The sequence below is a fragment of the Triturus cristatus genome, chromosome 9 (assembly GCF_964204655.1).
Source record: "Triturus cristatus chromosome 9, aTriCri1.1, whole genome shotgun sequence".
Lineage (NCBI taxonomy): Eukaryota > Metazoa > Chordata > Amphibia > Caudata > Salamandridae > Triturus > Triturus cristatus.
The window spans coordinates 353,648,692-353,669,835 of record NC_140592.1 but is presented as its reverse complement, the minus strand read 5'-3'; the positions used below and the strand labels follow the sequence as shown (position 1 = coordinate 353,669,835).

General features: G+C 42.7%; 1 protein-coding gene across 3 annotated transcripts in view; it reads left to right on the top strand.

Moving 5' to 3' along the window:
• Nucleotides 1-21,144, top strand: part of DOCK3 (dedicator of cytokinesis 3) — a 1,365,978-nt gene that overhangs the window by 1,241,661 nt on the left and 103,173 nt on the right. For all 3 annotated transcript variants that reach the window (XM_085625129.1, XM_085625128.1, XM_085625127.1), the window contains 5 exons: nt 3,991-4,084; nt 4,766-4,914; nt 9,277-9,363; nt 9,990-10,094; nt 19,462-19,603. In XM_085625129.1, coding sequence (XP_085481255.1) covers nt 3,991-4,084; nt 4,766-4,914; nt 9,277-9,363; nt 9,990-10,094; nt 19,462-19,603 — 577 coding nt within the window. The remainder of the gene's footprint in view (nt 1-3,990; nt 4,085-4,765; nt 4,915-9,276; nt 9,364-9,989; nt 10,095-19,461; nt 19,604-21,144) is intronic.

Here is a 21,144-nt window from a genome sequence, read left to right as displayed (position 1 = left end):
AGCGCCGTATCTTCGGGACATGTTTTTCGCGGCACGTGCGGCAGGCTTCCTCCCCCCTGACCAACGCCTCACCAACATAGTTGTGATACACAAAGAGGGGAAGCCGCGAGATCGCTGCGCCTCCTATAGGCCCATTTCGCTGTTGAATGCAGAACCCAAAATTCTGGCTAAGGTACTGGCTAATCGACTGGTTCGGGTCGTGGGCGACTTGATTCATCAGGATCAGTCCGGTTTCATACCCCATCGGAATACCGCTCTGAATTTGAGGCGGTTGCACGGCGTGCTTGCTCGAGCGGGGTTTATACGTGAGCCGGCCATCTTGGCATCTTTAGATGCTACTATGGCGTTCGACACTTTGGAATGGCCGTATATTTGGGCCGTGTTGGCGAAATTTGGGTTCGGCCCTGAGTTTATTGGTTGGGTAAAATTACTATATACTGACCCACTGGCTCAGGTGGTGGTGAATGGTAGGGTGTCGGCTCCCTTCGCACTGGGGAGAGGCACGCGGCAGGGATGTCCGTTGTCACCCCTTCTCTTTGCACTTTCTTTGGAGCCTCTCGCCGCCTGGTTGCATTGGGAGCCGTCGCTGCGAGGCATTAGATGGACGCCGGAGTTTGAAGACCGTGTCTCCCTTTACGCGGATGACATCCTTCTGTATCTCACCTCTCCCCGACAGTCGCTAATTGTATTGGTGGACGTACTGAATTCCTTTGGTCGCAACTCTGGCCTGGTCATCAACTGGGCCAAGTCGTGTGTTTACGTCCTCTCGGGTGAGGCCCCCCTCCTGCCACGGGATTGCCCCATCCAGATTGCTACACTGGGGTTCAAATATTTGGGAATCTTTATCTCTCTGGATCCCGCGGTCCGCTATGAGCGAAACCTTCTCCCCCCCCTCCAGCGATTGAAGGCCGACGTCGCGAGGTGGCGACGACTTCCGCTTTCGCAGCTCGGACGGGCGGCATTGTTTAAAATGATGTCGTTACCTCGCTTCTTGTATGCTTTGCAAAATACTCTAGATGTCGTGCCAGCCCGTTATTTCCGGGAGGTGGAGGGTCTTCAGCGCCAACTGTTTTGGGACGGGCGGCCGCGGATCGCTCTCGCCAAATTGACGCTCCCTTGGTACGATGGGGGGGTCGCCCTCCCCGATATTAAACGATACTATTGGGCGTCTCAGTTGGCGGCAGTGAACCATGGGATATATGGTCCTGCCTTGAATCCGGCCTTCGAGATGGATAAATTTCTGCTCCCGGGTGGGGATTATAATAGGGTGCTGTACTCGGTGACCCCGGACACGCGGTTGACGGGACCCACGCGGGTTGCGGTACGTGTGTGGCACGCGGCGAGTGCAGCGATGGGGTGGAGGGATCGCTTGACTCGGGTGACGCCGTTGTATGCCTCCGGGCGGCTGGGCTGTTTGTAGAAATCGAAAGGCTTTGAGAAATGGGATATGATTGGTATATGTAAGATGGGTGATCTTTGGGCGAAGGGGTCCTTCAAAACGTTTGAAATGCTTAAAACTGAATACAAATTAAATGATAAAGAGTACTTCCGGTATGCGCAAGTCTACCACGCGCTGTGTTCGGTTTTTCCGGACGTTGCTGCTATCCCCCACTGGAGGATAGAGTGTTGGATGGCTACGTGCCCGACAGCACTATTTCTCTGATTTATAAGATACTCATTAATGATCGCGCGGACTTGCTTCTCCGTCTGCGGGAGGCATGGACGGGCGATGGCTTGGAACTGGACGATGAGGACTGGGTATCGGCGGTGGCCTCCCCGAAAGAGGTGGCGATCCCGGCCCGCTTACGATTCGTACAGCTGAAGATCCTTCATAGAGTGTATGTCACGGGGCCCGGTTTGCTGCGTACGGGTTACTCGAGGGATGGACTGTGTAAGCGTGGATGTGGCCTGCCGGGTACCTTTCTTCATATCTTATGGGAGTGTTCGGAGGTAGTGCGATTTTCCACCACACCGTAATGGAGGAGGTCACGCACGTTGCTCTGTTGCCAGAGGCTAGGAGGTGTTTGTTGAATGTCTGGGAACCGAATGATTATAATGCGGCACAGATGCAGTGGGTGACTTTGGGGTACATGGGGGCTAAGCGTAACATTGCGCAGCTGTGGGGCTCCCCGAGGCCGCCCACGATCGAGGTATGGAAGGAGAACATGGACTGGTGTATGTTTAGGGAAAAGACGGTGTATGTGGCGAGAGGCAAGCCAGGGAAATGGACTAAGGTATGGGGTCCATGGAACTTGTATCGTGGACGTATCTGCACCCCGCCTCTGCCATTAGAGGTCGATATTGCTTTGTCCCCCTAGCCACACGTTCTGCGGGATCGTGGGAGGTGTGTTCCATGCTTTGTCTTCCCGTTGCCCCCTACCACCGCTTCCAGACAAGAACTGCTTTGAATACTGTACGTTGTTCCCCGTCCTGGGAAGAGCACGCTGCTATTTTGGACTCTCATTGCCTTGAGTGTGTTTTGTATTTAATAGAAAATGAAACTGTTTTTTCCGATTGCTCCTGACCTATGGCCACGGCCTGTTATATGTGCTTACGAACTGCCGGGAGCTTTGCCTCTGGCTCATTTGAATGTGTGGCGTCGCATTGCGGGCCCTCGAGCTCTATAGCGGCCGGCCTTGGTGGGTGTAGGCCCTTGTCTGTATTTTATTGTGTAATGACGGTTTCTAATTAAAAAAAAAAAAAAAAAATAGCCCATTAAAGTTGATTAGCCCCCTGGTAGAGTTATACAAAGCCCAAGCAAGGGGGATGGTGGCCTATGGTGCGGAACTATGGGGCCACAATAAAGTCGACATTTTAACCAAGTCAGAAAACCTTTTTTTTAGACAACTACTTGCACTCCCTATGAGCACTCCTATGCAGCCGCTTAGGATGGACTTGGGTATACAATCCATTGCTGATATGGTCGCTTGAAGACCAGTTATGTATTGGCGCCGACTATGGAGCACTCCCGAACTTGCTGTATTTCGGGAGGAACTGAGATCTATCTTGATTACTCCAAAATCAGGCGCCATTCCCTGGTTAGCATTTGTAAAAAAAATCTCTGAGGGCAATAGGGAGAGAAGACCTTTGGCTCACACCCGAGGAGTCATGCCCCTTATCCTCCAAAAAATCTCTGGCAAAAACCTTGGAGGATCATAATCTGATCCAGATTTTCAGATCAGTGCATAGTCCCAACTTGACCTCGGTATTCCTCGAAGTTAAAAATGGCTATAGCTTCGAGCCTGCATTAGATCTGATCCACCCGGTCATTGCCAAGAAATTATATATACAATTCAGGCATGGCTCCCTCCCGCTATTTGCAAGAACGAATAAGTGGGTTGGTTCTAGTAGCCAAACCAGCCCTGGGTGTGGTGATCAAGAAGAATCAGAGGTTCATGTTATATTCTTCTGTGCAGCCTACAAAATCCCCCGTCGAAAATGGATTATCCAGTTGGCAAAAAACATGGGGGTTAGGAACTATAGAGATTTGTTCAGGCTGCTGAAGTATGACTCTTCTCCCCTATTTGTCACGGTGATTGCTAAATTCCTATTTTCAATGTGGTTAACCAGGAGACGTTTACTATTACATTATGGTAAACCTTGTGATACTATCCATCCTAAACTTAGTGCCTTTTTAGACCATGTTTGTATGTTTTTATACATACATTTTCAATTATGTACCAGTTCCTTTGTATTTATTGTATAAGTTTTATGTTTTTTGTGTGGTTATGAACTTTTATGGCTGACAGCCGAAATAAAGTTTTTCTGACTGACTGACTGACTGATCTAATTTTCATTGTTGCATTAGATCATAAGCGTCTTTCTTTTTAAAACTCCTACTGATGTTTTTTTATTTTGTAGACATTGTTAAAAGCCTTTGAGTAAAAAGCTATCTAAATTAAGGAATAGATGAGCTAAATGAACCGACTAGTGGCCCTGACCCTGACTATAATCTAGTTACTATTAATTGTTTCAACTTTCTATTCACAGAACTTTTATAAGTCAGAAATTAATAAGGAGGAGATGTACATCCGCTACATTCATAAACTTTGTGATATGCACCTTCAAGCTGAGAATTACACTGGTGAGTAACTGTGCATGCTATGTAATGAAAATGTAAACCTTAAGAAGTACAATGTTGGTATCAAGAGTTTCTCCTTGTCACAAAGTTGCAAAAATTCAGATTTACACTATTTCTCTGACCAGCACACACTTCTCATACGATCATTAAGACTTTCACCAGTGGGTTATTGTGGTGAACATATAACATATCTGTAAATATATACTGGAATTAAGCAGGAAAATGACCAGAGATCATCAATTGTTAAATTATTGTGATATAATTCTTAGTAAGTACCTTTTGGATTCACACATACAGAAAGAAATACTCAACAGCATTCATCTACACGCAAAAAACCCCTCAGATGATCGTCTCTAATGAGCACCCACAAAAACGACAAAGATGCAAGTGCTTCTTGTGACTGTCATTATCTGAGTGGTATATCTATGACTGCCTAATATATATGAATTTAATGATAGAGTAAAGACTTCTAGTAACAGTCTTAACATCCATGAAGCAGTTTGACCAAATGTACATTGATTTTGAATCATGCTATTCTAAGAGTTTAATTATTTTTGCTATTTTGTTTGATTTTGGAGTTTCTTTTGTCAAAAGATAGAAAATATAGGCTAGTGGTGTTGTAGAGGTTTCTTTAAAAACTGCTTAGAATATTTACTGATAAATGTCCTGGTACTTATCCAACAGAGGCTGCATTCACTCTTCTCTTGTACTGGGAGCTGCTGCAGTGGGAGGACCGACCTCTGCGGGAGTTCCTTCACTACCAAGCACAGACAGAGTGGCAACGCAAAGAGGGTCTTTGTCGGAAGATCATCCACTACTTCAACAAGGGCAAGGTATATCAGTTCAGCAGCCAGTGATTCATGTTATGTGATGAAATTCTTAATAAGCCTTGGTGTTAGCTGGCAGGCACTTCTGCAGATGACGCCTTAACAAGCTTTAGGATCAAATAGAAGCCAATTCTGAATGACAAGTACGTATGTCTCAGATCTCTTCATGTGTGTTGACTTAATAAAATGCCAAGGGCAGTGGATGTGTCATCACTCACCTTTTGATGCTGTTAATGACATCACTTCATTGACATCGTGTAAATACTTAAGCGTTTAACAGCCTATCATTTGCTGATGGAGGCTTAGGGAAGGAAAACAGTGGAAACTACGGAAAGTTAAAGGAGCTCTCAGAGCCCTGTACACCTTCTGCTTGTGCCACTGCCTGAGACCAGGGGAAGTAAGAACAAATCAAGGATTACCAAAGGGACTTTTTAGGTGAAGGATCTGCCACTCCTGGCTTCCTATAATTGACATTCATAGATCCCATGCATGTGCAAGTAGTGCTTGAGAGGGGGAAATGGCAACTTCAGGCTTGCAACAGTCTTGTTTGTAAGCCTAGTAGAGGTCAGGAAAATAAAGTTATGTTGGTATTTTGTCTTTTAAAGTGCCATGCAATCCACCAGTAGAAAATCATGGAAAGATTCAGCAATGCCATACCTAAAGTTTTCTTCCAACATTAATAAGTAGCTAAAGCAAATTATCAAGCCATGTACCATAGATGTATCTTGATGTTGATACCACGTAAAGGCACAAGAGTTTGGAATCTTGAGCAGCATATTTCTAATGGTGCCCCAAGCACAAGTTCCTTGATGCCTTCAGCAATGGAAGGATCTAGCTATGAGCTGGTGGTCAGGCCAGTAGCATCTTCATCTTAGCACACTGCATGGCCAGCTCCCTATAACTTGGTGCCAATTCAGGCCTCATGGCAAATGGACCAAATAATTTTCAAACTGTAAATAGTGAGAGTCAAGAGTGATAGGTTGATTTTAATCCACTGTTATAGTTGTCTAACCCTACTGCACGGTGGACATGCTTTGCACAAGTCCAGAGAAATCTCTTTTCACCGCTGCAGTGAATTTATGATCCAAACCAATCTGGTAGATGAGTAAGATCTGCTTCTGTTCAGACTTATTAATATAGATTCCTCAGAAGGCGCCTTTTTTTGCCCACTTCAAAATCAGTGTACGGTTTACATCAAAGATTGCAAGTATCCTTCTTAGAATAAGAACTAAAGCTTTCCAGCTATCTTTCTCATCATTCACGTGGATGAAGTTGCAGTTTTCAGAAACTTGGCTGATACTAAACTAAAGTCTGAAGTCAGAATAATCCAGACAGATTCTGTAGATATGTTCATCATACAATTGTAGTATTGGCAAACTGACCTGCTGAACAGGAATCATGAGAGATAAGTTAAAGCTCTGTAAAAACGACATCCCCTCGGGAAGCCTCATGGCCCTAAAAGATAATTGGTTTAGGCAACAAACCTTTATATAAGGAACGTGTTAACTAGATTTAGATTGCATCTAATCAGACATATGCTTAGTTTCCCTCTGGGATGGAGAACGTTGGAATCACCCTACTCTCGTTTGTCCAGGTAATGGAAGATCCTCACAAACAACTGTGATTATTTTTTTTACTTCTTTACTAATTATATGCTATATCCAGGTATAAATATGTAAGACATTCATTGAACACCATGGGCTCTTTGAGGATGTAGACTACCATATGTACATTTAGTAATTATGGATAACCAGATGTTATGCTTTTAATAGAAACAGTTAATCACAGATCAACTTTGGAATTTTAAGAACTATAAGGACTAACTGGCACAATTATATAAATTACGTAGGCCTTTTAGAGAACATGGGCCTGATTACAAGTTGAGTGAATCAGAAGGAATATTTACTGATTCTATCAAATATTAATTACTTGGGATGAGGTATTTACTTGTCGTGATAAATGCTTCCTATTGCGAATTTCTGCCCTGGGAATGAGGCGTAACTTGTGGGTGCAAAATCTACCACACCAAAATCAGCATGTTATGCCTCTTTCTGGGTATTTTCCCGAATATTTCTTGGAGAAATATGTTGGGGGAAAACTGTGAAGGCGCTATAATTATCAAACATCTACCCATTCTGATCCCTGCTCAAACAGGGGTTTGGAAAATATTGGGCTTCAAACTCAACAAAGATGGTAAAAGGAAGTTTGCAGCGATCACACCGGGGAAATGATGCGTGTGGTACTTTGGCTCTTCTTATCACTTTTTCGACTTCATTCTTGTCAGTAGTTTATTATATAGGTGGAATGGGATAACTTCAAAGTAGCAACTAATGTAAATCTCTGAATCTGTTCTGATTTGACATTGAGCAAAGGAGTTGTTGATCCAAACAGGCTATGTTCTGTGACTAATCTGAGTTCCTGATCCATTGGTGAAAGCCATACAAAAATCTTTTGTCAATTACTTTTCTCTTTCTTCCGATCACTTTGCACATGAGTACTTCTATAAACACTTTCCTATGCACTCTTTTGGAGCAACCATGATAAAAGGAATTCTTTTGGAAATGTATATGTTACCAGAACATTTCTGAAAATTTAAATTGGATTTACGATTTTAAATAGCCTTACGTGTGATCTGTTCAATGTGCCTTTCTCTTGCCATTTTTGTAATTCGTAAATGAATATCATATTTTTCTTTTTTTTTCTAAGTAAATGCCAGTAGGACCATACTGTTTCATGTACCTTACGTTACCTAGGTCTTAGGGCTCTTTGGGTTACCACATTCGTTTATAATGCTCTTAGAGAAATAGGCTGTAAAGTAGGCATTTCAAAATGAGATTACTTGGGTTTCTTTATCTTTTGAGGTTAATAATAGTCACGAAAAAGGGTGGTGGCTTACAACACATTCTCAGCTTACGGTCTGTATGGCAATCATTGCTGAGATTCAGGATGCACCACGCCCGTTTAATGGCATAGTAATTGGTGCCAATTAATCAGCTTAGGTGCGTTTAGAATAACTCACAAACCAGAAGGTTCTTACTCTTCATAGTAAGATGGGAATAAATTCAATTGAAAGACTTGGGGGAGATTACGATGGCGGCTGTAATGAAACCACAGTAGTTTTTCGGCGGTCCGACAGCCCGATTAGGAACACAACTGGAAGACCCCCTCAAAACCGCCACCATCATTACTGCTACTGCGGCGGGAGAGGCAGTCTTTTTTTCTTCCGGACGTATTAGGAACTGTCCTTCTGCTGACCTTTTCCTGGTGTGAATACTGCCAAGCATTAGTCAGCAGAAAGGCAGTAAATGTGCCCAAAAAGTGCGCAGCGGTTGATTGTGCCCATATGTAGTGGCACTGGTGCACATGTTAAGCACTCCAATTCCTTTTGTTCATGGTCGCTATGTATTGCACAGTTCTTGCAACGATGTACACATATGGCGGACTGGCTGGGATCATGTTATGGGCGTGTTCAGCAGTCAGCATTCTGGCTCACGGCGACATGTACTGCTGTCATCACTCCTCCGAACTGAAGCCGCCAGCCCCACAGGAAAGTCGTAATTTGGCAGGCAGGGAGACTGCCTGCCTAGCGGAGTACTCGGTCCGGCTATGAGACTGCCAACATCTTAATCGAGTCTTAGGTGTTTTACCTTAAATCCACATCAAATGGCACCTTAATGGTCATGGCAGTGGTGGCAGCCCATCTCTGCAGAAATCCATACAAAGTTGGAGGAAAATGTGCTTGGAAAACAGATGGTTGACACAATAACCTGACTGAGGTGTGAGATGGATCTCACATGAAGAGGTCATTGTATGTTGAAGAACATGACTAAAAGCCAGAACTAATACTGATTCAACATTTTTTTTAACTCTGCCACTGTAATACAGATACGGTCATCATAAGACATACAATTGTTGTATCATTAGTATTTGGCTACTTTATAACTGCATATTAGTTACTGCTTTGTATCTCTATGTTTGTCTCTGGCTCCATATGCCTGTGTGCATATGCAGTGAAAGGAATCATTTGGTCCTTGTCCGTGCCTGCACTACTTCTTACACTGCACCTTTATCTACTGCTTCCTTTTTTCAATCCTATGCCTGTTTCCAGACTCCAGTGGTGATATTATTTTTCTAACACCTGCCAGTGATCCCATTCTTAAAATGGCGCTTCCTCTGTGCCTAGGCATGCCTTGGTGTCCATCTGTATTCTCTCTATGTCATCTGCCTAGCCCCAGAAAAGTGTTTCATGCCACCTGCAGTGATGGCGTCCAAGAGTGCCTGTTGATTACTATTACATGTCTATGTATTCCATACCTTTAATTGCATCGCTTTTGACTTGCCTGCATACTTTATGATTTCCCTCTGCAGTGTTGGGAGTTTGGGATACCACTGTGCAGGGAGCTGGCAAATCAGTACGAAAGTCTGTATGACTACCAAAGTCTCAGCTGGATACGGGTAAGAACATGCTATTGCCATATATCCACATTACTATATATTTCTCTCATCTCCCACATCTTCCCTCTACTTTCCTTTACGTTCACTCCTGTCTCCAGTTGATCCCTTCCTATATTGCTATCACATGTTTAAGTGAAGAAAGTGAAAACATTATGGCTCAAAATATCCCCTTATTTTTTCTTGCCCATCTCTTTCCCTCTTCTTTCTTCCTTCATGTTGTTTCTTCTTCCTTACACCATTTTTCAACTTTCTTAATGTTTGGGAGGTTCGTTGTTTCTTCACTGTACACACCTGGCATCACCTTCATTCTGTCCCTCTTTGCCTATTATTTATTCTCCTTGAAATTGCCCCCTCCTTTTCTTGGTGACATTCTTCTTCCATACTATGTCGAATTCATGGATTTTAAAACGTTCATGCCTAAAGTAAAGAAAAGTCTAATCAGTTCCACAGATGTTACGGTGAACTGACAGACCATACATTTCATGTTAGTACTTGTTGTGTTCTATTTTGACATATTCTTCAGCCTTTGGTCTTTGATTGATTTTTAAATCAGGGAAACCATTTCAGCAATCCTGGTGCCATACTGATTCTTAGTATTATGTCAACTTGGTTGCTTTACCTTACAGAAAATGGAAGCCACGTATTATGATCACATCATGGAACAACAGCGACTGGAGCCAGAGTTCTTTCGAGTCGGCTTTTATGGCAAGAAGTTCCCTTTCTTCCTTAGGGTAAGCAGTGCAGCTGCAACTGCAATAGAGAATCATGACTTGTGTCTGCTTGTGCGCCTGAGTTGCAGGCAGTACTGTTTGCACTAATGTTTTATCCATTGCAGAACTGTTTTTCAGCACATCAACCTATTAGGTTTACACACTCTTTAAAAACCCAGAACATCGTATAAATACATCTGCATGAATGGGCCCCATGACCCTTTCCAACTTCTAACTAAAATACTGTTTGTCGCGAATTGCGAAGGTTTTAACTCGCTCACTGTTTATGCTAATATATATTGCCACCGTATATTGCTACAGGGTAGGGCCATGCAGGGTAAGCCATTGATATCCCTTGCCATCTTTACCTGAGATGCTTGTATCCTTGTGGAGATATGTTTGCTATAGGCTGAAGTTGTCCATTATTGGTGAACTAGGCATGTATCCAAGCCAGATTTCAGGGTGTCCCGAGAACTCAGTTTGCAAATAATTAATCTAAATGGAAATCATAGTGAATGGTTGAACTGCAGATGTGGCATGCAACTGTTGTTCGTCGACCACCGGTGAGTGAACATTGTTGCCACAGGGCCATGAGTCTCTTAGGCCTCCTCCAACATCTGCCTGTACTTCTGTACCTTTACAGAGCCTACTTTTCAGACAAAGTGTGAGAACCCCTTTGGTGCCCCCCTCTCTTAGTAACTGCTGGCAATAGGGAGACCCTTTCCCGCTCGGGGGCCTGTGTTAGCAGCCAGCGCCTCTGCTAATCAGAGGGAGCAGGGACACATGGCAATCCCCCCATCTTATTTCTAGTACAAATCCATAAAAAGCATATCCACGACATCATACTTTAAACAATGTAAAACAGTATTGCACAAAAGAATAAAACACCCAATGGATAGTGTACAGAAAAACTAGTGATGTAGAACATTTAAAACATTCAGCAAAAATTAAACAATAAAGTCAAACACATAAAGCATTTCATTTCAAATAGCACAAATATAATAAGGCACCCTATTAACAAAATAGACTAAAGGGCCTTTTTCAGCAACTGCCGAAAGGAAAATAAAAGTGAAAGAAAAAGCTATCATGTAAAAAGAGTAAAATTAACAGGAATACATTTTAAACTCCTGTACAATGTAAAACAGAGAACATTCCCAAACATTAACAGAAAACCCACTTGATATACCTTCGTACTCATACTTGACTCTCAAAGAAAACAATGAAAGAGGTACAATATCTAAGCTTCCTTTGGAATAAGTAGGCAAACTGCAATTACTGGTCCAGGCACAGGCATACGGCAGGTATTAGGATCTCAATAGGATATAATGGTATCGTAATACAGCGGACTGGAAATCTGTCACATTTGTAACAGAGTATTCCCCTCTGCCAAGATCTGAATCAGGCTTTTGGTGATTCCAATGTCTTGGACACCAACATTTCCTCACACTGCGTCTCAAGGGGCTCGGGCCCAAGAACCTAAGAAAAAGTTGAAGCTTATGAAGATTCCCTCTCCCATTCAGTCGGAGCCCCTTCGGCAGAGACACAGACACTGCCGTCTGAGTTAACTCAAATCCTTCAAAGTCATCTGAGATTATACAGGTAGTGAGGGCTGGTAGCGAACCCATAGTAGAGTACCTTAACCCAGATTAGAGAATTGTTTGGTTTTGACGCCCTTGCAATGTATGTATGTATGTACCTTCATAGTATTTGTGTAGGACAAACCTTACCAAAAGTTAAATGGAGCGCTGTATATGGTCTAATAAAGATTGTGGCCTCAGAGAAGGTGATGACTCTTTGGCTGATACCCTCCTTTCTTACTATAACAGACATCTCTGTTGTTTGAGAAGCACTTCTAGCCTTGTTACAGCTCCCAGCATTTGCGGTTTGCAAGGTTGCTGTGGCGGTCAGTATGCTAGAAGAGAGGCTACAAAGATGGAGTTAATTAGGCTGAAGAAAAAAATGGGAAGAGCACAAAGGATGGCTTCTCCTTAAAATATATGAAATATGTATGTGTGTATATTTTCATTGTAAGTTTTTGTAAGACATGGGCCGTTTATATGGAAGGGTAATGAAAGAGAATGGTGAAGCAGTGGATTCCCACTATTTAATTGTGAAACTAATCGGAGACATTCTGTATAAGCTGCGATTTTTGTGTCCTAAATTAGGTATTTTTTATTCTAGAAATGTAATTAAGTTGAACATCACTATTTTAGCTCGAATAAGTTATGGTGCATTAAATTAGATGAATTACGTTTGTGCAGATTAAATTAAGTGACATGCTATAGAACCTTCAGCTCCTAGATTCTTTTGCCTTTACAGTGCCCAGTGTTCTTGGACTTCAAGGTGTGTAGGTCTACAACTTTATTTATCCTCAGACTTTCTGAAGCATAGGCTTTCTTAATCCCAGTATGGTTAGAGATTTACTTTTCTAAAGTACACCTCCAATTTATTATGAAACTCTGACATGCACTTATGACAACGGAGAGGTTCAGATATCTTGTGTTGACCTTTTCAAATGACAGGCTTTTTCATTTAATTATTTTATGTACCCCTTTTTGCACTATGCTACCCCATCGATTGGTATTCTTCTGCCTGGTTCTCAGTACAACTTTGCGTTACCTGCACAGGAACCTTAGCACTACCCGTTCCCTGGGTACATATACTGTAGGGACTTGCAATTTGTTAGTACAAATAATAGCGCCTCCATAATTGATTTTGGACACACAAAACCCTCTTTTTTGCATCACATTATTAAACAGACATACAAGCTCTCTGTGTACCATAGTCATTGTTTATTAATGATGTCCTTTGTCGCGACAGATTTAAATCATAGAAAATATGCCACAGATCTCTGTAAGTCTGGATTCACATTTATCTGGGCAAACACATCCACAGTCATGCTTTTTTCATCCTCACTCTCACTTTTTAGTGACTACTCGCACTCTTAGTGAGAAAATCACTCACCTTCCACTCCTGTTAGGGAAGGCAACATTAACACCTCCCTCAGTGGTGGTGATCTAGCTTGTCCCAAAAATGTCCCAAACTTATTTGGCTATCGAGAAGTAAAAGTGTAAGCCACATACATATTTTCGTACTTGTCCACTCATGTCTAACTAAATGTCACACCAGCACGAATGAGTTCCACCTGAGAAAGCAGAGGAGTAAAAGGTGGCCGTGGAAAATGTCTGTGTGGGAAGAAACCCTCCTTGGTAAGTAAGTGCCCCTCTCCCAGTGGTTAGGAAGTAAGTTCCCCCCTCCCACCCTGGGTGGTTAGTAATTTTTCAGTGGTAATGCTATGCATCCCTCTTTTTAACTCTCAGAATCCCCTCTTCCTGTTCTGCACCACCAGCTGGTGAGGATGGGCTAGAAACGAATTGAAGTTTGATGCCTGGACATCTAGCTCTTGATCCGCTTTTTTTCAAGTAGAAGCCTTGTTCTAGTAGAGTTTCTTTCATGGATGATGTCTGGTGCCTGCCACCCTGCCGGGCTTGGAAATGCTAAGACATCACAGTGCAACTCTGTTATCTTCAGAAGCCAGTTGCAATCTATGTCTAATACTTCAATTGTTTTAATCCAACACAATCAAGCATGAGCAGTCACGCCTATGGACTGAAGCACCCCCCCCCCCCAAGCAGGGAGAAACCATTACCTCACTGCTTCTTAAATTAACCTCCTTTTCCTGAGTAGATACAATTGTATGTCTCCTTCCAGGCCACCAAACACGTGGATTACCTGTTGCTCAGCGTGCAAAGTGCCTGCTGCAAGTTTCAGGCTGCATTATACTTGCCCATACCTACCTGTAGGGAAGGAGTCATACACATTCCTACTCCTTGTTGATCTTACTCCTCAGATTATGTCCTTTATATGTGATGAGCTATTGTTCCAGTTGTGGCAGAGGTCATCCTCTTACATTTTACATGTTTGCCACTGAAGCCATCCAAAGTTTTGCCATGCTCAATCCTGTCTATTTCTAAAGACAGTGGTCCCTAGACAACAATCTGGTACAAAACCAATAATATAGACTCAATCAGTGCTACATCTCTCTGTCCAGCCGGACAGGCATTTAATATGCAATGTAAAGTATAACAATCAATACGAGAAGAAAATATATAAGTGGGACACAGCCTGCGTCCAACTAACACGAATGGACAAACAACATAAAGTAAAGGGTTCAGGCAAAAAAGGCTTGTCTGTTTAGGGGCACATTACAAAAAATAGAATAGAGTTAAGACACCATTACATGTTAACATAACAATCTAGTAAACGTATATTGTGTACATTGTGTCAACGGCGTTTCGATCCCTTGTTTGAATATTGGGGTCATCATCAGGACTTTAGAATAGCATGCCTGTATATAATAAACTGTAATTGCGAAAACCATGGGAAATAAATATAAGGGAAACAACGTAGGGGTGGGTGGAATTTGCGTAATCGTGCTATGCAAAGCTCCACAAAACGGTAAAAAATCTCCCCGAGCACGCAGAAATTCCACGAACACACGAACTGCTTGTTCGCAATGCTTTTTTCTTGTTTGCGAACGCTGTTTGGGGGCTCGGGGGGCTCCATTTTAGAGCCATTGGGTCAGTACGTTCGTATCTGAAACCGAATGTTACATACGTGACAGTAGGGCCATGATAAATCTAGTTGAGGAACATCCATTTGACCTCACATCCGACACACTTTGCACGTTGGATGTGGAGTCACTCTACACCAATATTCCACAAACTGACTCCATGCTCGTAATTGAACGAGTTCTGAATAGACGACCCCGCCCACACGCAGTCCCCACCATTTTCATACTGCAACTTCTGAAAATCTGCCTTACAAAAAACGTCTTTCTCTTTGATGACCACTACTATGGGCAAGTCAAAGGTACACCTGTGGGGGCCGTCTTCGCACCAAACCTAGCCTTACTGTATATGGATGATCTTGAAACCAGTCGCATATTGTCACCTGTGAACCCCTTCCGCCGTGGAATTGCACTGTGGAAGAGGTACATAGATGATATCTTTATGATTTGGCAAGATTCCAACGATGCCATGGGGCAGTTCCTTCATTGGCTGAACAACAACTGTGAGTGACTGAATTTCACTTTGACATGCAACAAGTCTACTATTCCTTTTCTCGACTTGAACATTCAACATAAAGACGGGCTACTGATAACTAGTTTATTGAGGAAACCCACAGAGCGCAACATGCTTCTCAGATATGATAGCCATCACCCTCGTGCCCTCAGGGGCTCACTCCCGTATTCCCAGTTTCTCCGAATCAGAAGAAATTGCTTGTTTAGAGAAGACAATTTCATGGAAGCTCAGGTCCTGAGTAATGAACTCACAACAAGAGGCTATCCCCGCAGGATGGTCCGAAACTCGCTCTAGAGAGCATGGTACTGCCCCAGAGAGTGCTTTTGGAACCTAAAGCCAAAAGCCCATAGAACCGGATGGTCTGTGTCACGACCTTTTCACAGGTCTCTCACGCCATTCGCAAAAGTGTCCTTAAGCACTGCTAAGTACTGAATGCAGGGGTGCTCAACTTAGAACGTCCCCTGTTCGCAATTCGCAAAGCCAAAAACATTAAGGACCACCTTGTGCGTGCAGCACTTCCACCTACAGACGCCAAGGGTACTCTGAACAACCTTTGGGGCTTACCACCGCTAATAGGACATGCTAAGTGTGGGGACTGTAGTGTTTGCCAAACTACCATTGAAGGTAAAGAATTTATTTATGACAAAATCAAGCTTGAACGTAAATTCTTTTCAAACTGTAACACCTGTAACGTTATATATTCTGTCTTATGTCCCTGCAACAAAATATACATTGGCCAAACCACACAGAAGGCTCGCATACGGATTTGCCAGCACCGCAGCAGAATACCTTGCAATACTCCCAACGCCCTATTGGTTGAACATTTCCGTGCAACAGGACACACCAAAGATGATATGAAATGGACAATCATTAACGTGATTAAACCACCACCAAGGGGTGCTGACATCCATCAGCTCCTTAAGAAAGAGGAGCTTAAATGGATTTTGAGAACCGGAAGTATACACACTGGCCTTAACTGCCTTGAGGATTGGACCTCTTTACTCTGATTGGCCTCTCTGGTTACCTGCAATTGAGTTTTTATGAACGTGATGCCTATGGTTTCAGTGGAACTTTAATGTTTTTTTGAAAATAGAAAAGCAATTTAATTTATGACTGTTCCCCTTGAGTCTGAACCTTTCATGATTTTGGTCATGCACACTTCTCGTGCCTATCCTTCACACTCCCCTCCCTTCATGTCTATTACAGATTAGTGTTATTTTCCCATTCTTAAAATGGCCGCCATGGTTACATCACCTTGCCTGACTCCAACTTCCCTGCGCTCTTGATCACATGATTGCCACTCTTTCTAATCTGCCTCCCGGTCACAACGCTTCCTGTGACCGGATACAGACGCTGAGACTCCAGCCTACTCGGTAAGCACGTCGATCCCTCGCCGGGAATCCTGCTATCAGGACCACCTAAACCGGTCCTAACTGAGCCCCTACTGTTTTCTTTTACAGGCTCGCCCAGCATTGAGACCGCGAACGCGGCTCCCGCTCATCCCCATGCCGATTCTGGCATCTTAATCACCCCGGTAAGCGTGCGTGCTACATTGCCTTCGGCCCTTGAGCCCTTCACATTGAAGTATTTCTGCCATTAGGACCACTAGCAACGGTCCTAACTTAGCCCTTTATGGCTCTCTTGCAGGCTCGCCTCTCACCCCGCATTGAGACCGCAAACGCGGCTCCGGTCTATGCATATACCGCACTTGGCATGTTAAGAATAAACGGTAAGCGTGCATTCAACCTCAGCAGCTTTTAGCCCTAACAGCGACCCTCGCAACATTTTAGTTTTTACTTTCCAGATAAGTTCAAGCAAATTATCTGGTGCTTGAATCCATCAATGTCCATTATTCTACAAGGACACGTCCTGCGATAACTCTGCTGTGCACAGTGCCTGCAAGTGCTCTGTACCCCCCTATGGGGTTAGGTAAGTCCTACCTCATGGCGTCTTCAAGTTTCAGCGTTACATAACTCCATGACTTCCTATATGAATTCTCACCCTTTTACAGAACCCTTGTCAGTGCCCCTGCGCACCTCGTTCCTTCGCTCCCCATCCGGGGACGATACCCTCACCACCCACTACGTAACAGCAGCGCTCCGCCTCCCTCTTCACTTCACGGTTAGCGATTAAGTCTTGTTTACCGACCCTATTACAAACTCACCAGATCATACCTCTTGATCCCTGGTTCCACTTTACCTCCCCCCCCTTTACTCACACCTTCCATCTCTGAGCACGGGTTGCTCACGTGCACTTTCCATTTTTATTATTGTCGCGCATCACAGTTGTTATCTCACTCGAGATAACTTCACGAGCGCTTTTGGATGTACCCTCAATTGTCTGATTTTAACTTTATGTTTTTTCTGTCTTGTTTCCCTCCTATTTTTTTCCTATGGTTTTCGCAATTACAGTTTATTATATACAGGCATGCTATTCTAATGTCCTGATGATGATCCCAAAATTCAAACAAGGGATTGAAACGCCGTCGACACAATGTACACCATATACGTTTACTAGATTGTTATGTTAACATGTAATGGTGTCTTAACTCTATTCAGTCTGTTCTATTTGTAATGTGCCCCTACACAGACAAGCCTTTTTTTGCCTGAACTCTTTACTTTATGTTGTTTGTCCATTCCTGCTAGTTGGACGCAGGCTGTGTCCCACCTATTTATTTTCTTCTCTTATTGATTGTTATACTTTACATTGCATATTAAATGCCTGTCCGGCTGGACAGAGAGATATAGCACTGATTGAGTCTATATTATTGGTTTTGTACCGAACTTTGTCTAGGGACCACTGTCTTTAGAAATAGTTAATTTACCCAAGGGCCCTGACCAATTACAATTGGGTCCCCTTGTTTTTTCTATAGTAATGCTCAATCCTTTCATCCTTTGATCTCTGTCAGAGAGTATCCTTCTGGTACTGAAGGTATGATGTTTAAAGAGATGCTTACAGCCTTCTTCCTTTCAGTATCATCCTGGCAAGAGCTTAATGAGTGAACATCTACGACAAAAGTGTTCTCCAAGATTTTTCACAAGAGAATGATACAATGGTTTTCTGCTAGCTGTTATCATACTTTCTTTCCTTATGTTGAAAAATAAATCCACTGTCTCATGCGTGGGGAGCCTTAGCATAGGTCTGAAGTTGTCATTCCTCAGGGCAATTTTGTGAAATTCTAACATATATCTGATTCTCATTGCTCAGAGTAATGATTCAAATAGTATCACTATTGGTGATCAGAGAGACAAAGGAACTGATTATACGCATGACTATTCTTTCAGTAATGACATGGATCCCAGGCGCATGGTCTTTCCTATTGTGTGTATTTGTGTACAACTCAAGGAAGGCGCCTTATAACCTGTGTATGGCTATGTGTCTCGCTATTGTTGACAAATAAATCACCAAATATACATTTTGTGGTCTAACAATTATTAAACATAAATATTGCTCCATTGGGAGAAAACATCCCTTTACTGACTCCAATGCAGTGATATATTTGTGAAAGATATTTGTGTCAAACAATATTGAGACCATGATATTCTGGAACCATACATTTGTGTCTATGCATCACTAATACCTAGTAGCAGCATGTCTGATTTTGTCTGTACCTTAACATCACTGCTACCATCCTCCAAGGCAGCGACCCTAAACCCTTCTCTACCTCTTCCCCACAGGTATTGTCTTAACAGACAAGGATGTCTTAACTGTTACACCAATATGTCAGTGACATCACCAAATTGAACCCAGACCTTACACTCTCTATGACACTGTGACATTATTATATGGCACTATTTATACCTTACATCACTTATATCATTACCAGAAAATAGATTCTCACAACATCTTTACCGCTGTCAACCCAAACTCAGGGCCACTACCTGGTCTACACATGTGCTCCACTGATATTGGGCGTTGACCACCACTTACTTTACACTTCAGCATACCTCTGTATTTCGAATATCACCCACAGCTTGGGGGCTCTGAATCTTGATGACCATTAAGTTTCATATTACACCAGAGACATGAAATGTGCAAGAACCTTATCTACAGCAAATAACTACCACTAGGGTACACACCTTCATTAGCTTTGCTTCTCTAACATCTGCTGTGGTAGAAACATTATGAACTGAGCATCCCGCATGTTGATAATTGACATATCACTGATATCCTAAGAGGAAAGCACCATGGCGCCATCAGTATTTTGGAATATTTAAAACACTCTATGATTGATTTTCTGTTGTGTTAAGGTACCTGTATACTCACAACTTTTTCTCTTTATTTGAATGACTCATCTTTTACAGAACAAGGAATTTGTATGTCGAGGCCATGACTATGAGAGACTAGAGGCTTTCCAGCAGCGGATGCTTAGCGAGTTTCCTCAGGCCATTGCGATGCAGCATCCCAACCACCCAGATGACACCATCATGCAGTGCGATTCACAGTGTATCCTTGGCATCACAAGGGCAGGAAATTAGGCAAGGATCTGGTGTGGGTACTGGCACTGCTAAATATAGTGAGTCATAGAAAATGGTTAGCGTGGATTATAATAATAATGTCTAACTCGATGCAAAATCCCTGGAATGATCATTTTTATGATAGTGTTCTCATATTCTTAACAATTTTATGTTGGTAATTTTGTCTTGATATACTTTAAACCATCTCTCACTGCTGCCACAGAGAAATGGTATTAATACAAGACCAAAGATTCTAAAAGAACATTTAGTAACAGGGAATGAATATCGGTGGCCACAGGAAAGGCAAGAGAATAACATGATTGTAAACTGAATGTGGGATACAAACCGTTACTCAGGCTACACTTAAGGTGGGTTAATATGAATGTAAGAATTGGAAATGTTTGAAAATTGTCCACCAAATAAATTAGAAACATACAACTTCTGAGTTTCTAAGCAGTCTCGTGTGGCAGTAGTATTGAGACTAGAGAAAAGAGATTCAATGACTGTCATAGGAAAGGATTTTTATTTACAGATTAAATATTTGCTTTTTGGAATAGAGTCACAAGAGCACCTTCTGGATTTTTGTTTTACAAGAACACTGGTTGAATTTTTAGAGAGGCATGGTATACACTGATAATTTATTTTACCACAAATACGACTTTCATTGATGCAAAATCTTTGATGTTGTAACTTTTTTAGAATTGAAAGTATTGTTTCTAAACTCTTTTATTCTGGTAGAATTCCTCATTTTGATTCCTCCACAACCTTCACACTTCAGGAATTGTAACAGAGATAGATTGTTGTGCAACAGAGCTTCACAGCCCCTTGACTTGGTGCTTGGTGCCGCCAAAGTCCTTTATTCTCTGCTAAGCAAGGCTATGGGAAATCCTGACAGGAAAGTCTTTTTGGCTAAAAAATGGTCTCAGAGCGTTAGTTTCCTTGGAGTCAGTGAGAGTATTCAGACCCTAGGGGAATGCAGGTTCACTGCAAGTGATTGATCAATGCTTTACAGGATCTCTTTCCAAAGAAACAAGGAGAATAACTTCTAAACATAAGCTTACCTCCTCCTACAGCAGATCCCTTAGCTCATCCCTCTGGTAGCTTCACACAGAGCAGTCAGGCTTAACTTAGGGGCAATGTGTAAAGTATTTGTGCAATTCTTCAAATAACAATATAGTGGAGAACAGCACACAAAAAGGATCCTACACCCGTCAGAAAAAAAGAGTGATTTTTAATAAATAAAACAAGACCAAATTTATAAAAATCTAATCAGTAAACAATTTTAGACATTTTAGTGAAAACAGCGCCAAAAAGCTCAAAGCACCAACTGTGACTATCTGGTTGCACCGGAGTGGGGACATTTTACAAGTTCAGGCCAATTCGATGGAGTGCAGGCCTGCTACAGGGACCCAGTTAGGCCATCTGAACAAAGTACCTTAAATCAAGGTTTGTGAAGCACTGTGAGGATCCACGGCAGAGATGCGTCGCACAGCCAAAGTGATGTGCCTGTCGCAAAGTGTGGCTAGGCTG